Source organism: Oncorhynchus mykiss, chromosome 1 (assembly GCF_057628025.1).
Source record: "Oncorhynchus mykiss isolate SJ-2025 chromosome 1, ASM5762802v1, whole genome shotgun sequence".
Classification (NCBI taxonomy): Eukaryota; Metazoa; Chordata; class Actinopteri; order Salmoniformes; family Salmonidae; genus Oncorhynchus; species Oncorhynchus mykiss.
The window spans coordinates 27,665,318-27,685,438 of record NC_143022.1 but is presented as its reverse complement, the minus strand read 5'-3'; the positions used below and the strand labels follow the sequence as shown (position 1 = coordinate 27,685,438).

General features: G+C 42.7%; 1 protein-coding gene across 1 annotated transcript in view; it reads left to right on the top strand.

The window, feature by feature from the left end:
• LOC110520038 (cadherin-13) overlaps positions 1-20,121 on the top strand; it is a 603,183-nt gene that overhangs the window by 150,748 nt on the left and 432,314 nt on the right. The window contains exon 2 of the mRNA XM_090218153.1: positions 1,494-1,611. Coding sequence (XP_090074279.1) covers positions 1,494-1,611 — 118 coding nt within the window. The remainder of the gene's footprint in view (positions 1-1,493; positions 1,612-20,121) is intronic.

The following is a 20,121-nucleotide window of genomic DNA, read 5'->3' as shown; positions in this document are numbered from 1 at the left end:
CCATAAATGTGACTAACAAGAATTGTATCTATTCTGACAGAGGCCCCCCAGATATAATTGAATTAACATTTTGAGACCGGCAGGATATAGTGAATATTAGCAGATACATTACATATAATGGGCTCTATACCTGAGGCCCTGCCAAACCAATATTATCCTTAGCAGACTGTACACCTCATTTCCATATTACTGCATAGCTAAATGGTTAGCCATGATCCCACAGTCCAGGTATCTAGCCAATCCAAAATGACAATCAAATGTTTGATTGACCCCAACCTCTAATAAGGATTGCTAAACTCATGGTTACCAACCATCAATACCAGATGTACAATCAGACATCAGCATTCTGCAAGAAGTCCTCTGCTGTATATTCCCCTGCCGTGCAATTACTGCACATCCCCATAGCCACCCTGTGGTATGAGAACTCATGTACCTGTACAGCATAATGATGACCTCTGGAATCCTAAACTAATTTATTAGCACATCTCCGGCGTCTTACATGATAATCAGGCCAATTTATTTACATAAATCACCTTTACGTCATCAAAAAACAGCATCATATCCCATAATTATCACATCAATTTCCATATCCCTGATCTGATGATGAGTGAGAAAGAGCATCAGTCAATTTCCCCACCTGGCTGGCTACCTGCGCAGTTGCCGTTATCTCTCTCTGTGATCTCTCTTATTCTCTCAACCATTACAGTGACGGAAAGGAGCATTCTGACATTTCTGAGCGATGACTTAATTACATTGAACTTTTGGTTTAACAACAACAGAGAGGACCCAGTGACTGGAGTAGTGATAAAAAAAAATTCCCTGAAGAGGCTGTATTTATTCTGACAGACATTTTCCCCTCTTGTAATAAATTACATTTAAAAGAGGATGTTTTTTGTGTTGCACTATAGGTTATGTAATGATTGAAATGCCAATAAAATATCCATGTGAGTCACAATATGATGTGTTATCAGGGGTGTTATGATATGTGCACTGTTGATATTTTTCAGACTGTGCAATGAGAGCATTATTGTACAGTTTTGCAGAGGAGCTACCATCAGGAACTGCAAATAATTCTGCACTGTGACCGTTGTCATGGCTGCAGCATGAAACAATGTGAATGGAATAAGTTGGAGGACACCATGTCACTCCAATGGGTTCGTGTGGTGATAATATCACATGACCCATGCATGACCTCTTGTCTGAACAGTGATGAGATGAAGTGACACCTATTAAAGGATGTAAACTATAGATACCAAAGTATGTGGACACCCTTTCAAATTAGTGGATTTGGTTATTTCAGCCACACCCATTGCTGACAAGTGTATAAAATTGAGCACACAGCCATGCATTCTCCATAGACAAACACTGGCAGTAGAATGACGCTGTCTTCTGCTAATGATGTTAATTATCATTAAAGAAGTGCGTCAGAGAAGACAGACGTTTTACTGAAGTTGAACTTGAGCTTTATCCTTCTCTTCTCTGTTGTCTGTCAGGTTGTCCATATTGGAACCCAGGAGGAGGGGGAGAAGGGATGCGTGCCTGGCTTTCAGGTGAAGGAGTACCAGGTGGAGTTCAACAGAGGTTTCCAGAAGGACCATCCTCTCACACAAAGTGAGTGAGAGACCTGATACCATCCTGACATATGGAGGATTAGAGAAAGTCAAGCAGGCGCACAACACTTCAGATACAAATGTATTTAATTACTGTTATCTATCTTTCCTTCTCTGTCTCACTCATGGACACATACACACATGCATGCACGGACATACGCGCACACACATTTTCATGCAGACTGTAGCTCTACAGTTGCTCATTGTCTAGCTCCTAGCGTCAGGCAGTTTCCCCTGGGGTTGTAGAAGAGGTGATTCTGTGTGGGCTGGCTGTTATGTTCCCAACATTCAGTATAATTCATGCAAAATCTTATTAAAAACAGGAAATAGAAGCAATGGTTTCCAAACACAACAACAAAATGTTACTGTGCTTATGAATTATTTTCCTTGATTGTGTGATTTTTACAAAACCTTGCTGATCCTCTCCCGCAGGCTGCCGTGAATTGTAGTGTCTTTAACTGAGAAACACTGCTGTTGTGGGAAAAAAACACATCACACGGACACAGTTAGCCTGATTGACATGTTAACTGTTGCGTAGGAATTTGCTCAATGTTTCGAGAGGTATCAATCCTCCTCAGTATCCATAGAGATGTTTTACAGAAGTCTATTTGATCTCAGAGGAGAGTCAGCGAGTTCATGACCGATGTCATCACCACAGATACAGCAGTTCCATTGAGTCTGTGGTGAGAAGGCCTGGTCATCTTGACAGTGTTTCTATATGGCCTCTACAGAGCCCTGTACTAGGAGATCCCTCTCGCTCTTCCTCCAACAGCCCCCACCTCATTACTGTCACAATTGACTGGTCCTTGGCTCCTGTGGGATCGGCAGTAATGTCTGCCTGCTGGTCTCCATCTCCAGTGGGATTTCTAGCCATGTCTGCTAGCTAGCTTCCTACTGCTCAGAGAGATGAGTTATGGTTGGTTGCTTGTGTTCTAGGTCCTCTGAGATTGACAGGGATGTCAACAGGGTACACAGCAGCATGGGAGTGGTGTTTCTTCTCAGCAACAATGAAAGATTGCAATGGTGAGAATGAGTCATTGAAGTGGAAATGACAGCGTTTTAAAAACGTAGCAAATATGAAACAAACCTAATGTCATTCAAAGTATCACATTCCCAGTTTATGCTACAAAACCAACTTTATAAGAGGTTTTAAAATAGGTTATACTTGACAAATTCCATGACGTAGAGTAAGTCGTTGTTGGCAGAATAGTTGGATGCAGTTCAATGCATGATTAAAATAGATAATTCATAAATACATTTGTTTGCTGCCTCCAGCCATTCAGGATCCACTGTTTCAGTTAAATGACTCAATATTTTGGACAAAAACAGACAAATGTAACAAAGGCTGGGAAGGTCAATACAATGGCAAGTGCCTTCACTGAAATGTTCAACCTCTCCCTGTCTGAGTCTGTAATACCAACATGTTTCAAGCAGACCACCATAGTCCTTGTAATTTGACATAACTAATGGACATTATCGAACAAAAAAAAAACAATTTATTGTGGAAATAGGATTCCTGGCATTGCATTTTGATGATTATAATCAAAGGTAAGGGAATATTTATGATATTTACTCCAACATGGCGGAGAAATGTTATTTATATTTGAGCGCCTTCTCAGATTATTGCATGGTGTGCTTTTTTACTAAAGTAAAAAAAAAATGGCTGTGTTTTTTGGATTTGGTGGTGATCTAACATAAATATATGTTGTGTTTTCGCTGTATTTTTTTTTTTTTTAATCGGACACGATGGGTAGATTAACAAGATGTTTATCTTTCATTTGCTGTATTGAACTTGTTAATGTGTGAAAGTTAAATATTTCAAAAAAATATTTTTGAATTTCGCACGCTGCCCTTTCAGCAGAATGTTGGGGGGGGGGTTCCGCTAGTGGAACCTGTGTCCTAGACAGGTTAAGACGAGAAAGGGATATTGTGCACCCTCCAACCAGTGGTGCCACTCCTCGAAGGCCGGGTTGATTGTGAGGAGTTCTCTGATCCCCGCATCGTAATTCCTCTCAGCGGGGGATAACTTCCTGGAGGGATAGAGTATGGCTCCTACTCCTACTTCAGAGGCATCCACCTCCAGGGTGAAAGAAAGGGTCGGATCAGGTTGGCGAAGGACAGGAGCTGAGGTGAAGAGGCATTACAAGTTATTGAACGCATTCAGGGCGGTATCAATCCATTGAAGGGTCTGGGTCTTTCTGCTGGTAAGGTCAGAGAGGGGAGCGGCCGTAGAGCTGAAGTTCCGAATGAACCAGCGATAGAAGTTGGAGAACCCAATGAAGCGTTGGAGTTCCATAACGGTGGTGGGTCTGGGACAGCTACTGACGGCGGTGACTTTGTTCTCATCTATGCTGACCCCTCCAGGTGTCAGTACAAAGCAGAGGAAGTTTACAGAGGTTACATGGAAGGCACTTTTTTCAGTCTTCACATAAAGGTTATGGTCAAGGAGCCGTTGAAGAACCTTTTGCACATGCTGTATGTGTTCCTTCAGGGAGTAGTAGTAAATCAGGATGTCATCAATGTAGACGATGAGAAAGCGATTGATCAGATCCTGGAAAACCTCATTCATAAAGGATTGAAAGATGGCAGGGGCGTTCGTAAGGCATGACCATGTATTCATACTGCCCTCGAGCGGTGATAAAGGCCGTCTTCCATTTGTCACCTTCACGTATACGGACATTTATGCACTTTGCAGTTTTGAGTTTAGTATAGATGTTGGCACGGCCCACTTGTTCAAGAGTTGCTGGGATCAGAAGAAGAGGATAACGGTTCTTGACCGTGACGTCATTCAGGGAATGATAATCAATACATGGACAAATTCCAACGAAGAAGAAGCTGGACGCAGCCGGGGAAGAAGGACGAATGAAACCGTGTGAGTGATTCATCAAAGTAGTTCTCCATTGCCTCATTTTCCGGGATAAATAGGGGGTAAACACGGCCCTTCGGTGGGGACACTCCAGGGAGTAAGTCAATAGCACAGTCTCCTGGGCGATGTGGTGGTAGAGTGGAGGCCTTGGTTTTGCTGAAGACATTGCTGTACTGGGCATATTCAGATGGTATGGTGGGTGGCACTGTCGAGGCAGAGTCCTCAATGGTGGCGGCTCTGCAGGGTAGGCTTAGACAACTGGAGAAAAAGGTAGAAGACCAGGAAAGTAGTTCACCTTGTTGCCATGAGATTGCAGGGTCGTGAAGACAAAACCAGGGTGTCCGAGGATGAGTGGATGTTTGGGAGATGAGAGTTCCATGAGTTAAAAGGTTTCGCTGTGGAAGACTCCAATTTTGAGGGTGACGCTCTGTGTCAGGTCCGTGATGAAGCCCGTGCCCAATGGCTGCCCGTCCTGGGTGTTAATCCTCAAGGGAGGGGTGACAGGTGTTAGATCAATGTCAAGCTCTTGTACTAGCTGGTGATCGATAAAATGACCTCCTGCTCCCGAATCTATCAAGCATTCTACGTACTTGGTAACCCCCTTCACGGTTATCAATACTGGGACAGAGAATTGCTTCTGGGAGATATATAGAAATTAGTACACCTACCTGCATGGCAGCAGGGGGACCCTTCTCATCTCTCTGTAGGGGTGAACAGGGCAATGGCTGAGTAGATGGTCTTTCCCTCCACAGTATAGGCAGAGCCCTTCTTGGATCCGCTTTTGACATTCGATACACGGGAGAGGAGCATGGCCCAACTGCATGGGCTCCGGAAGACTCGGACGGGATGACGGAATCATGGAAAGAGAAGGTTTCGGGTTCCTGGGTGGCAGAGTTCTTCGGCGGTCAACGATGAGGTGGTCGATGGAGATGGACATATGAACGTATTGATTTAAATCCTGAAGGTCACCTCTACATGCCAGCTCCACCTGAAGTTGCCTGTTGAGCCCTTTTCGGTAGACGGATGGTAAAGCAGGCTCATTCCATCCACTCCCTGCAGCCATGGTGCGGAACTCAAGGGCATACTAGGCAGCTGAATTGCATCCTTGGTCTCCTATAGGACTACTGGAGGGACAGTTATCGAGTACCTCTTTGAAGAGGGTGTGGAAATGGGTCTCGGATCCGAGTTCTGTGCTGTTGGCAGTCCATATGGCGGTGGCCCAATCCAGGGCTCTGTCGGTGGCAAAGTTAGTGGGGTTGTGCTCAATGTATTTGCTGCATTGCATCAGAAATCCCTGACATTTCCCAGGCGAACAGTCATTTTCCAGGCATGGGTATGAACGAAGGAGCACTATGGTTTACGATACCTGGCATCGGAGGAGTAGGGATAGGCTGGCGGAGGAGATAGCAGATTTCCTCCAAAATCTCCGCTTGCTGGGTTAGGTGCCGCTGTAGCTCCGCTGAATCCATTCCGTTTTTAGGTGAGATATTTTGTAATGAATACTCAGGGAGAAAAAGGTGTAGATTCACACGCAGAGCACAGCAGATGTTTATTAAGCCTTCGCAGAAGGCAGGAATCTTGGTCGCAGGCAATGGTCAAACACAGGTTGTCAGTCAAGATTTTTACAATACCTCACAACCATACAAACAGAAAGAACTGTACTAAATAGGGAGCTGATGAGACTAGGTGAGAAACGAACACAGGTGAAATCAATGAACAAAAATGAAAGACAGGTCTACATTCCAGAACACAAAGAAAAAGGACACAAGGTTGACTAAGAAAAGAAAAGCAGAACCTTACAATAACATTACTACCCTGCATGAATTTGCAGGTAGCCAACCAATCAAGTTCAATGTTAGTATTAGCTAATATTATGCTATAACTAGCAAAGTAAAATGGCTCTGAGGTACAAATAATATTACTACACAGATCCTAAACATAACGTTAGCTAGCCAGCCAGCTAACTAGTTTAACAGTACACTTTAACTTGAAATGACGACAACTTTCTGACAAAATTAGAAATGTGTAATATCTGAAAATGTAGGCAGCTAGACTCTTAACCGTATACATGGATGGACACTTCTCCCTCTGTGTCACAGATGCCCTGGTTGCCGTTAGTTTGAAGATGTGTTGAAGGTGTGTTCTCTTTTCATGGCTAGCGGGAAGGTTGCCCGTCTTTTGTCCGTGGCTAAACCAACTTGGCTTGTAATATAACAATTTTATTCGTATTTACAGATGGCATACAAGTTCATATGTTCCAGAAGGCATTTCTGCCAAAAAAAAGCATTTTGATTAAAAAAATAATACTTACGTTCAAATGGCTCTCCTGTGAAGTAGTGATGCGCAACATATGCCTAGTTTCCTGAAATGTGATCCAAGTTGAAAAATCTGTCAATGCCTGGGGCACCTCCCTGTAAGCAAAAAGCAGAAAGGGTAACCACTTATCCCAGTCTTTACCAGTGTCGGCCACAAACTTCCTCAGTATGTTCTTGAGCATTTGGCTGAACCTCTCTACGAGCCCATCCGTTTGGGGATGGTAGGGGGTGGTCCTCAAGTCTTTAATGCCCAGCTGTTGGTGGAGTTGAACCATCAATCGTGAGGTGAAGTTTGTCCCTTGGTCTGTCAGGAATTAATCTGGGACTATCTGGGACTACACGAGAAAAGAGCTGAACAAGAGCACTGATTATTTTTGGAGTGGTTATGGAACGGAGAAGGAAGGTTGCTGGGAACCGGGTGACATAGTCACAGATCACCAGTATATACTCGTAACTTGTGCTTCTCTTCTCCAAGGGTCCAACAATATCCATTGCAATTCTCTTGATGGGGGTAGAGGGCACCGGCAGTGAACATAGAGGAGCCCGGTCAGACCTATGGAGAGCACTGTTTTTCTGGCATGTGGGGCATGTTTTGCACATTAGTATGCATGGAGGGCATGGAGGGCCACAAGAAACATGAGCCTAAGATAGATCTCATGTTGTCCTAGATGGCCTGCCCATGGAACTGTATGTGCAAGGTTGAGAACAAGTGGTCTAAAACTAGACGGCACCACTAACTTCCTGCTATCTGCTTTTGACCCAAGGTAGAGTATGTGGTTGTTTACATTGTAAATTCCCCCATATGAAGATTGACATGAAGATTGACATGGTCTTAGCTAGGAACAGCCAAACCAACGTTTCAAGGTTGCATCAGACTTCTGAAGTGTAGCAAAATTTTGTGGAACATCCCATTGCACCTCTAACCCAGACACATCAGCAACAGGTACATGGGTCCCTACATACTTTTCAAGACACCACTGGCTGACTTTCTTGGCCCTTTGGTTCCCCCCTCACACAAACTATCACAGAAGTCAGGCAGAGGTTGTAAACCAGCTTTGGACTGGGCACGAGTGACAATCGAGCATGAAACATGATCATCCCTCCCCCAAAATAATCTCAAACGGTAGTTTCTCCATTACCCCAACTTTGAGGACGTATTTCTGACCCTGAATCTCAACTGTGAGCTCAGCTGTGAGCTGCTGCAACTGGTTACCGTGGACACATTGGATCAGTGTCTGGTGACCGTAATCAATGCAATTAACAGACACATTCAATTTTCTGATCAACGACAGGCATCTGCCGGTGTCAATCATTGCAGTAACAATTTTACCATTCACTCACAGGTACCAAGGCTGATCCTTCCCCACTCTGCCTATGCTGAACATCATCTCCCTCTCTGGGCACACAACAGTAACCTGAGAGCGTCTCTGATGTCCCTTGTGTCTCAAACTCCTTGGAGCAGGTGATGCAGGTCGTGGTGGGCCCGCTTTACATGCATTAAGATACTGTAGTGCAAGCTTGGCCGCCATAAACCCATCCTTGGGCTCGTGTTCTTGGACCCAGGTTTGAATGTTGTGTCGGAGTACTTGTAGAAGTTGCTCGAGGATGACGACCTCACTGATCTCGTCCTGTGTCTTCTCCTCCGGTCAAACCCATTGTCGGTAGAGGCCTTTGAGGCGGTGGTACGTCTCCGTCGGTGACTCACCCGAATGACGTCGATGCAGCTCTGAAGCGTTGATGGCAGGTCTCTGGGGAGATGTTGAACTTCACCAGCAGAGCTTCCTTCAAGTCTTTATAGACGTTGGACAACCCCTCATCCATTGCTGTGTGCACCTCTAAGGCCTTGCACGTGAGCAGTGGGACAAGCCTGCAGGCCCTCTCTACCTCTAGTCGGCTGGCCCTCGCTACATATTCGTCACCAGACCCACTGGCTCCAGGTCATCTACAAGTCCATGCTAGGTAAAGCTCCGCCTTATCTCAGTTCACTGGTCACGATGGCAACACCCATCCGTAGCACGCGCTCCAGCAGGTGTATCTCACTGATCATCCCTAAAGCCAACACCTCATTTGGCCGCCTTTCGTTCCAGTTCTCTGCTGCCTGTAACTGGAACGAATTGCAAAAATCACTGAAGTTGGAGACTTTTATCTCCCTCACCAACTTCAAACATCAGCTATCTGAGCAGCTAACCGAGCGCTGCAGCTGTACATAGTCTATCGGTAAACAGCCCACCCATTTTTACCTACCTCATCCCCATACTGTTTTTATTTATTTACTTTTCTGCTCTTTTGCACACCAATATCTCTACCTGTACATGACCATCTGATCATTTATCACTCCAGTGTTGTTAATCTGCAAAATTGTAATTATTCGCCTACCTCCTCATGCCTTTTGCACACAATGTATATAGACTCCCCTTTTTTTTCTACTGTGTTACTGACTTGTTAATTGTTTACTCCATGTGTAACTCTGTGTTGTCTGTTCACACTGCTATGCTTTATCTTGGCCAGGTCGCAGTTGCAAATGAGAACTTGTTGTCAACTAGCCTACCTGGTTAAATAAAGGTGAAATAAAAAATAAAATAAAATAAACCTCTGGCCACGTCTTGGCCATTCGCTCAAACCTCAGCAGGTAGTTTTCAATGTTCTCCCCCTGCTGGTAGGAAGGCATCTTCAGCTCCTTCCTCAGGAATGCTGGAGGGTGGACATTAGCACTGCTGGGCTGGTCTCCTGGTACTGGGGCTGGCCTTATCACTGCTTGGGGATCCTGCTGTGGAGTTGAAGTCCCTGCTCAATCGAACCTTTGTCATCCTGGTGTTGGCAGACCCAATCTTAGGCTCTCACTGACGACTTCTGCTTGGTGAGGAGCTGTGAGGATAGATTGGCGTAGGCCCCGGAACTCCTGCTTGAGGTCTTTGTCCCTCCTGTCAAGGCAGGTGAAAAGTTGCTGGAAAAGGGCTACCATGGTTGGATGTGGTTCGGGTCCCCCAACTGTTCCTTAAGTCAGCTGGTCTTTTATGGCTGTATCTGCTGGTTCACCCGGTAGCTCAAGCAGTTCTGGTTGTGTTTGGCCCCTTGGTCGGACTCCTATTTTCTCATAATTGACCTCTTCCTCACCAGACTATTCCATGGTATTATACCCCGTTTCAATTTTAGGTACCTTTCCTGACAGTTGATGCTGCTGCTGAGAACGCAACACTGTACATGATACTTTACATCTCTTTCTGGAATTCATTGATTTGCGGTGCGCCATCCCACCGCTGACATATGTCACTTAAAGTAGGCAAGAAGGCTAAACTGAAAAACCTAACCTCTATCAAATAAAAAGATGGCAGAGCCACAAAAGTACTTCTATGCAAGGGTGTTTATTTACCTAGTGAATACGGAAGAAAAACAACAGTACTGCCATCAAACGTTTACATTATGGGACAGCTAAAAACAATGCTGCCCCCATCAACAGCTCAATCCAAAATGGTCCCCTCTTTGAACTGAAAGAGAGGTTCCTTTTGTAGGGGAAGCCCCTCCCATCAAAAAATACAAAGCACGTATTAATTAAGAAATTACCATCATCAAAGCCTAAATTTTCGACTCAGCTAAACATCATGAATTATATACATTGCACCTCTGCAATCTGTTTCTCATGATACAATATAACATTATAACACAATTACAAAATCCCATCACTACTGACATGGTGTCTTTTACATGAACGAGCCATTCGGGACAGGCACTACAAAGCCAGCCCGATTGCCGTAGCTCTGGTCCTTATAAAGTGTAACGTATGTACTAAGACAGCGAAGTTAACTTGTGTGTCGACCCACGTTGTTAACGTAGCTGATAACGGAGCAAGAAGGGGCGATGTGTGTGTTAGTGTACCAAACGCTGGCTGCGGCCAGTGACGGACTTCTCCGTCACATGTGTCCTCTGGTGATAAGAAATTAGTATTAACGGCAAGCACTGCGAAAAACCGAATTGTACCACAGCATACTGCACACTATACTGCCTTATTATGCAACTTTTAAATGAGGAACCACTGTGTGCAAAGCTTTTAGAGACCCAGAAAGACTCACAGCTATAATCACTGCCAAAGGTGATTGATTCTAACATGTATTGATTCAGGGGTTTGACCACTTATGTAAATGAGCCTTTTCTGTATTTTATTTTCAATACCTTTACAACAAATTCTAAAAATATGTTTTCACTTTGGGGTATTGTGAGTATATGGATGATATGTTTAAAACATGTTTTTATCCATTTTGAATTTGGGCTGGAACAAAACAAAATGTGAAAAAAGTCAAGAGGTATGAAAACTTTCTGAAGGCACTGTACAAGCTAAAAAAGTTTGAGAGGGTTTGTCTACTGTTCCCTCGTTAGATTGTAGCTCATCTCGCTCCTGCTAACATTAATTGTTGATCTTGGTGTTTTTGATGTACATAACCAGGGGCACAACTTTGGTTTTAGAAGTGGGGGACATACATTTAGATTTTTATTCAGTCAGATAAACACTCGGAGGTTTCCGCATGGTCCTAAAGCACACCCTGCCTCGTTTTGTATCACATTCCAATGACAAAAATGCCATTTCTGAATGTGAATGTGCCCCATCCGCAGTGAAAGTTGCACCCCTGTGCATTACTGAGGTAGAGAGAGCCTGCCTTTTCACGATTGTTCGATCAATAGGACTGTAAAGTTCCCAAATGTAAGAGGACTCCTCTGGTATTTACATGTAACTCACCACCTGGATTCGGTCTTATGTAGAAAAACATGAAATTGTTTTTTTTTACATTGGATAAAAGTAGACACTCAGAGCTACAAAATGGTATACCATACACTGCATTTGAGGAACTTGTAAACTCACTTTTGAGAAAATCGACTTTGAATGTTTTGGTATCTAGTGAAGCGCTCTTCTTTGTCGACACCCATTCAGCATCTTTCACACCCTCTTAAGCTTTAGCACATGGAAGTTCACATGTTCGAGGAGGCATTTCTACCAAAAAACGCATTTTGATTTATGTTTTTATGTTTTACATACAAACGGCTCTGCTGTGGTGACTTGCGACATACCACTGTGTCCTGAATCGGGTCACATATTTGCAGAAATTCATTAAGGTGTATTATGTGGCTTTTAGTGAATGCTTTCTAATGATCGAAATTCATGCTGTTACTACTGCCTGCACACACACAGTCCAGTTCAAAGTGAATGATGGCAGGCCCATGTGGCAAATGGCTTATTTGCATATAGGCCTACTGTAGCTCTGATTGGCTACGGCGCACCAGTCTGTGTAGAGTCCGGTCCTGGACAAGACTGACATGCTTTTATTAGGTTTTATTTACTGCAGTGTCTATATATTGTCCAAATGAACGGCCGCTTTCCCAGTATATTGCTATAGAATTTTCACAAATGCCTTACTCTACGTCATTCCCAAACATATATGAAAGTATGAAAACTTGAAAATTACCATATCTCAGTACTCGCTTACCAACAAAAAAAGGTGTCATATTCCTCTGTATGTATATGAACAGATTTTAATAGGACTTGATGTTGCTAAAATGCTGTCAGTTTCACTTAAAGATTTAATTAGTCTCGTTAGTGATAAATCAAGTGATAAATTAGTGTAGCGTGTGTATGTACATGCAGTCACAGCCTGACATTTCATTAATGACTGAAAAGTCATGGTTCATAGTGGCATTTGACTATAGAACACACTTCTGAAGTGGCACTGCAGAGGGAGTGCTGCTTTTTCAGTACAACAAAACATATTTTATATTCTCTACCGTAACATGACGACTCTGCCCAAGTTTTGTCTTTCAATATTTTTATTCCATTGTGCTTGATTGGGAGAAGCAGTGAGGCCTTTTGTAATCTTGAGGTCCTCTGAGAAAGAGCATAGTTCTGTTTTAGTGCACCACTCTGGGACAGCAGTACACTTCCATTACCTTGAGTATGCTCCTGTCAGCAGAAACACAACACACCATGGGGGGTTAGCGCACAAACATTTCCTCACACAGAAGAGTAGATAGTCTACTTCACAACACATCTTCCCCCGAGACACACATCCTTGTGCACACATTCTCAATGAAAAAAAGCTTTGACACCCAGCTTTTTGTCTATAATCTCTTCTAGTCCAATTGGAGGAGATGCACGGTTGCTGAAATAGTTTAGCAAGAAGATAAAAAGAGTTAGTATGCTGGGCTATAGCATAAGCACTCAGACTGCAGAGAATCAGGGATAGAGGGATGCAGTCAGATTCATTAGACACTGCAGCACAAAGCAGACTGAGCCCCTGTGAGCTGCAGGTATACTCTGTAGTGAGGCTGTGCAGTGAGCCAGTCAGAGAGACACTGTGACTCAGGCTGGGTGCTGGCTCTGTAGGTGACACATGCAGATTTATTTAAATCGTCCCAGCTGCACTCCTATCCCTCGCCCGCATTCAGGCAGGGAAGTCCTGTAATTACCAGGATAGGGGCGGTATGTAGGGGGCCGCTACATGTTTGGGAAGGCCTAGGTCAAGGACATTCATCTTTCTAATGGGTTCTGTTAGAAACTAGGCAGCGACCAACAGACACACAGCCACATTCACACTCAATTACCATTACTTCCAGATGGACAGCACCTAATTACATGAATAATTGATGTCAGAAATGCAAATGGGAATCCATAAGCAAATGTGCAGAGAGCGGGTGGCGTGAATAAAGATGAAGTTATCCCCGCCACCGTCCCTGTCCCATTCCGCCCCTGTCCTGCCTAACTGATGAAGTGATGTTAAGCATACATACACGATCAGGCGTCCTCGGAATAGCACACTCTATAAAACACATTGTTCCAGACTTATTGTGCTTCTGGTATAGTAGGCAGCTTTCAGCTTTCTGTCTGTCTGAAATTAGTTGGACATAGAAAAGTTCAAGTCTTGAACCTAGATGTTATGTGAGGTGAGCTTATTCTTTGAATTCTTCAGCATATTCTTTGAAGGCATAGTTAACCTTTTCTGGCGGTAAGCTTGGTCTGAAAAGCAAATCTCAAAATGAAATAATTTGCTTTTAAATGGAAAAAGTAATAGAGACCCTTTAATAGAATAGACTTGGAGTGCTTTCATATTAGCGATGTGGAGAGAAGTTCAATCAGGTATGTTAGTTTCAGTGCTGGAGTTTTAGAGTTGGGCAGATTGGAAATGTATATCTCCTCTGTTTGGTAATGAATAAAAAATGTAATGTAGCTCAATTTATGAAAACGCAATGAAATTGATCCTGTAATCTCTCTCAGCACACCAGTTCAACATGAGCTCCAGTGTCAGTAAGGCATTATATCTCGCTGAATTAAAATGTAACGGACTGTATTCTGATACAGAACCCCACTACCAGTGGGATTTAGTGTCACTTTCAAACACATCCCAGGAAAATCACAAACCAAAGGCAGCCACTCACATTTATACTAATTTTGACTTCTCAGCATTGCAATATAAATCACATTTACTGTGCCATAACTAAAGTTGGAGCTCAAGTAGGAGCTCAAGTTCCCACCAGTTGATGTTTCATAGAGAAAAAAAACTACGAGGAAGACATTTAATTATAACCTTTATTTAACTAGGCAAGTCAGTTCAGAACAAATTCTTAATTACAATGTAAGCCTAACCAAGCCAAATAATTGTGCACCACTCTATGAGACTCCCAATTATAGCCTGGATTTGAACCAGGGACTGTAGTGACAGACTCTTGCACTGAGATGCAGTGCCTTAGACCACTGCGCCACTCAGGAGCCCAAGTGTTTCACTTACAATGCCATCTCATAAAGTTGTTCATATACAATACGTAATTGCAATGCAGTTATTGAGGTTTTTGATACTTCCTTTCCAGCATTATATCAGGCAGAGCCACACCTCCATTAGCTTTATGAGGGACTCTTCTTATGCATAATGGACAGTTGAGGATAGAGCCCTCTCCTTACTGGCTCTGAGCCCATGTCTTATTAACTGTATTGAGCTCCTAAGACCTCCTTCTCGAGCAGGATCCCTGTCTCTAGCCTGTGTTCACTCTGACTTGATCATCGGGCCAATTTAAAAGGACTTTGATTCTGATATAGCCCACTGGTTTAAGATAAATTGGTTAAATGTAACATGCTCTCTCATCTGTTTTATTTTTTACTTCTTGAGGTTCCGCTTCAAGATTGGAGTTTACATGATAAAGTACTCTGTCCTTGTGCTCCAGGCACACACTCACACATTCTCAGTAGCATGTTTGTGGACCCCCCCACGCACACAAATTGCAGTTTTCAAGATTTGTTCATTTGATAAGCGCACCCAACCTTGAGACCTATTCACCCACAACAAAATCTTCTATCATGTTGAATATTAAAGAGAGAATTTGGGATTTATATTCTGTCTGTTTTTCCCTGCACTTAACTTCCGCTGCATTCCCATACAGTGCATGTATACTTTGTTGATCCGTCGATCCACCTTTTACTAGACCGCTGGTGTCATAGTAAAGTCCATAGCTGTTAGTGTAACCTGAATATCTGAAATATCCTACTGTTTCTCTACTTTCTAACTCCGGGTGATTTCTGAAAGACATGGTTGACTTGAGGACTGGGGTTCCCAGTGTTTTCCGCATGGCAGCATTCATATCCAGATCATGCCACTCTCATGGCTGTAGTAATTCTGCTACATTAATCACTTTCCTCTGTTCCAGCAGGACCCACTGTCTCATTTCCGGTATATTTTTTAATTGACTATAAATCAGGTGTGCTTTTGACAAATTACAGTAATTACAGAGGCAATTATGGTGAGAGAGAGTGTTTCCCTCAGAAGAAAAGGTGTCGGCGGGGAGTGATGCTGTTGTGTTTGAATGGGTACAACCAGGCTAGGTTCCACCGTGGCACTTAGTTACCACAGCCTGTCCCTCTCCCTACTAAGGCACAATGACCTACCGAGGCACAGTTACCCGGGGCGGGACTGTTATGTGGGGCAGGAAGTGAGGGACTCTGCTGAGGGATAGAGAAGGTTGGGAGGAAGAGAAGAGAGAGGGAGCAGGAAGAGATGTATACATTACTGTACTATGGTGCAGAGGAAGCAGGGAAGTGTTGTTAGTTAGTATCCACCTTCCTGCCATGCTGCCACACCTGCAGCTAGCTGAGAGCCGGCACCATTGGTTGGTGAGAGACACAGCCTGAGTGCCTGGCCAAAGAGAGCATCCGGAGCACAGGGCCAACCATGCCAGGATCCCATCTGCAAGCACCACACAGTTTGACTCCATTTGATCGGCTTCCCTCAGAAAAATCGGCAGTGATCGCCTCACTAACCTACTTACGATACAACTGCTGGAATTAACTAACTTTGTTCACAACAACACCCAGGGAAGAAATAACCAAACATGTTTAATTCAAGACAGCCTGTTCACCAAGGAGGGTGTTCATCAATTAGTAACATGAGCTTTTCAATTGCAGCTTTGAAGAATAATTTAAAGAGTTGCATTTTCTGAGCATCTACAAACTGTCACGATTAATAACCTCGTGTCCAGCGTTCTCCTGCTGTTCTGTTGGCGCTATAGAACGTTCTCTACCCAAATGTTCTACTCAAGTACAGACATGGTACTCGTTTGGTATTCTTGATGCATTTGGTTTGGGTGAAATCCATACAGTACTTGTTATACTCAGTATATTATAATTATAGATATAATGTAGAAACATGAAAAGGGTTTTGATGTCTATACAGTCTCCCACAAAATATACATGTTCAAAGCCTTACCTTAAGTAGTCTGTTGTTGTCCAAATTATGCATTCACTTGGTGCAATTACACACACACACACACACACACGATGAACCCATGGAACCACAGATTGTTTTTCGCCTGAGTGGGGGAATGGGGACTGGGACTCTGTTATCATGCACGATACTGTGCTCTACCCATCACAGATCACTTCTTCATTAGCCTCTTCATAAAAGATCACAGCACTCCATCATAGTCTTTACATGTTCAAACATGAGAGATGTGACAGCGGTTTACAGTGTTCATACAATACACTATCTCCCTAGTCAGTGAGCAACACAGTATGACCTGATTTTATAGATAGGATATTATGTTCTAAATTCACTTCAGAAGGGGTTTGTTTACCTTTTCTACAGTTGCACAAATTAAGGTAAGTTTCTCAAGACATTGAATGTTACAAATTGTACCCCACAACAACCTTGGATAATGACGGGTGTGATCGTAGAATTGCAGTTATAATCTTTTGTTGAATGTTTTCTGCCTCACCCGTGTTTTTCACTCCTGGTGGCAATCAGAGCTGTTGGATGTGCTCCCAGGTCCTTCTCTCCTGAGTGGCCACAGAAAGTGCTGAGTAACTTGGCTAGAGAAGCCAACATGGCTGAACTGGCTTCCTGAGAGCCCATCTATCTGCCTGTGTCTTGTGCTGTAGAGAGCTGCAGCGGCCCGGACCGGAAGGTGTGAGTGACAGATCAGGCTGTTACTGCTGCAAGCAGAACGTTTTTCCACTGTTAAATGACTGCAAACCTCCCCTACTAGTCAGACCTATTGAACACAATGCTTTCAGAGAACATTCATAATCACACCAGAGTCTAAGCCGGGGAGGAGAGTTCTACTAAACTAAGATGGTCATACCAAGGATAATTTAGCTTTTAGTTAACATCTCAGAACATACATTATATTTTTTATCCTTACTGCTATTAGCCCATTCATACACTACCAGTCAAAAGTTTGGACACACCTACACATTCAAAGGTTTAGCTTTATTTGTACTTTTTTCTACATTGTAGAATAGTAGTGAAGACATCAAAACTATGAAATAACATATGGAATCATGTAGTAACCCAAAAAGTGTTAAACAAATGTAAAAATAAGATTGTTTTTCTCCAATGTTTGAAAACATTGTAAATGCAACATTGTAAAAATAAACACACAGTTTAGCCTCATACCATGTTTTAAAAAATTATTTTGATAGCATGGATGGTCAGTCCTTGCATCCATAGCTCTGTCTATTAATCTGAGAGTGGTTACATTTCTCCAGGTCCATCCCTCAGCTTTTTACCAAAACAGAGGCGGGTTCCAGGTTTTGTTATTGTTTCATCTGTGGATTTGCCCTTTAAACAACTGCATATTATCAAGATATCGAAGTGTCACCAACAAAAAGGTAAACAATAGGCCTGTAGCAAATGCAGCATATGGCATTCATTTTCACATGTAAATAGCACTTTTCAGTAGTGCTCAAAGCATGCCATTCCATGAGCAGAGCATTTATTTCTCAACTCGAATCAATGAGCCCAATCAGTCCTCCATGACAACAAAATCATAAACAACAGAATAGGGCTGGCTAATAGGTCCTTAGTTTTTGGGGTTATGCTCAGGTAAAACAATTTGGCTAATCTATACTTCCATTTCCTAGTCCTATTCTTGAAGATCAAGGGGTATAACATTTATTGGAATTACTGGAATTCTGATAGACTTTGGTTTTTAATGTAAAGATATAATTGAACGTGTTATTATATGTAGTAGAAAGCGATGGGTTACAAGAACCCTACATAACCAACCCATAAAGTAAAACGTAACATCCATATATGGCCAGCTATGTAAACTTCAACATTGATTTATCCTGCAATAGGTAACATTCATTTTTGTCTTCATCTAATGCCTTTTAACGGGAACGTAATCTAAAAGTAATGTAATCAGATTACGTTACTGAGTTTGGCTAATTCAAAAGTTATGTTACTGATTACAATTTTGGAATTATGGATATGTACAGACAACGCACTACTTGATACGTATGTATGTTAGGTTTATTCAAAAATTAGTTAAAGGGATATTTCAGGATTTTAGCAATGATGCCCTATCTACTTTCCCAGAGTCAGATACCATTTGTGTGTCTCTGAGTGCAGTTTGAAGGGAGTTGCTAACAAGCTCGAATGCAATCGCTAACTAGCGTTAGCGCAATAACTGGAAGTCTATAGCAGATACCATAGACTTCCAGTCATTGCGCTAATGCTTGTTTGCATTGGCTAGCAAAACTACCTCTACCTTCCAAAAATGCCGAAGTATCCCTTCAAATGAGTGTCTATTGAAGTACTGTTGCCATACTGAATGATTAGGTGGAGATCACAGGAGGCTGCTGAGGGGAGGACGGCTCATAATAATGGCTGGAACAGAGTAAATGAAATGGTATCAAACACATGGAAGCTGTGTTTCAGTTTGAATTCCATTTATTAGTTTCAGCCATTATTAAAAGCCCATTCTCCCTAATTAAGTGGCAACAAACCTCCTGTGGTGGAGATGACAAACTAATGATATTAAGTTATTAGTAACTAATGATATTAAAGTAAAACTTGAGAGCTATGAACATAAAATAAAATACATGGTCTTTTTTGATACAGATGTACATTTTACATATGCTCTTATCCAGAGCAACTTAGTGCATACATTTTCATATTTGTTTGTACTGGTCCCCTGTGGGAATCAAACCCATACCCCTGGTGTTGCAAGTGCCATGCAAGTGCTGTGCTCTACCAACTGAGCCACACAAGACCATGTAGGGTCTTAATTTGACCTAAAGTATTTTCTTACAACAAATTCCTCACAGAAACAGGATTTTAATGTTTAGTCCATAATCTTGCTTGATCGGTGGTTAGGCTATTAGCTGATAGAAAGTAGGCTACAAGAAAAGTGCAATATTGTTAATGTGACCATGTGTTAGTGTGTTTTTTTAATGAATTCAGGAAAATGATCAGCAACAAAATAATGATCAAATTAAGATCCTTCACCTGTTCACCCCTCAGGAAATAGTATCAGGTCATCATTGCTATTCTTTACCCAAATCACAATCTCCTGCATCTGAAGCGTGTGGTCTGTGTCAGTAGGCAGGGCTGGGAGCATTTGCTGAGTTGCACTAGCTGCAAGCAGTGACGAATGAGGCCGTGGTTTTGAGTCACTGTAAGGTTCCTTTATCTAGTGTAACCGGTGTCTGTCCCTATCCCAACAAAACCCTTTGATGGACAGCCATGCCCAGGCAGAGACTAATAAAAACTTTTTGAAGTTTGTTGTGGTGATAAAATAAATTCCAGTCTCCAGTGAGCTGTCCCTCAGATCAAACAGAGGTCTCAATACTAACACTGGGCTATAGGGATTTGACAGAGTCATGGATATATACACGTATGTACGTATATATGTATATATATATATATATATATATATATATATATAAAAAGGTTCAAAATGCAATGGCTGCTAAGAAAAAAGCACAAACTTAACTGCAAACTACAAAGAACAAGGGGGTCATTCCACAAGGTAAAAATCGGTCGATGTGCCCTTGAGCAAGGCACTTAACCCTAATTGCTCC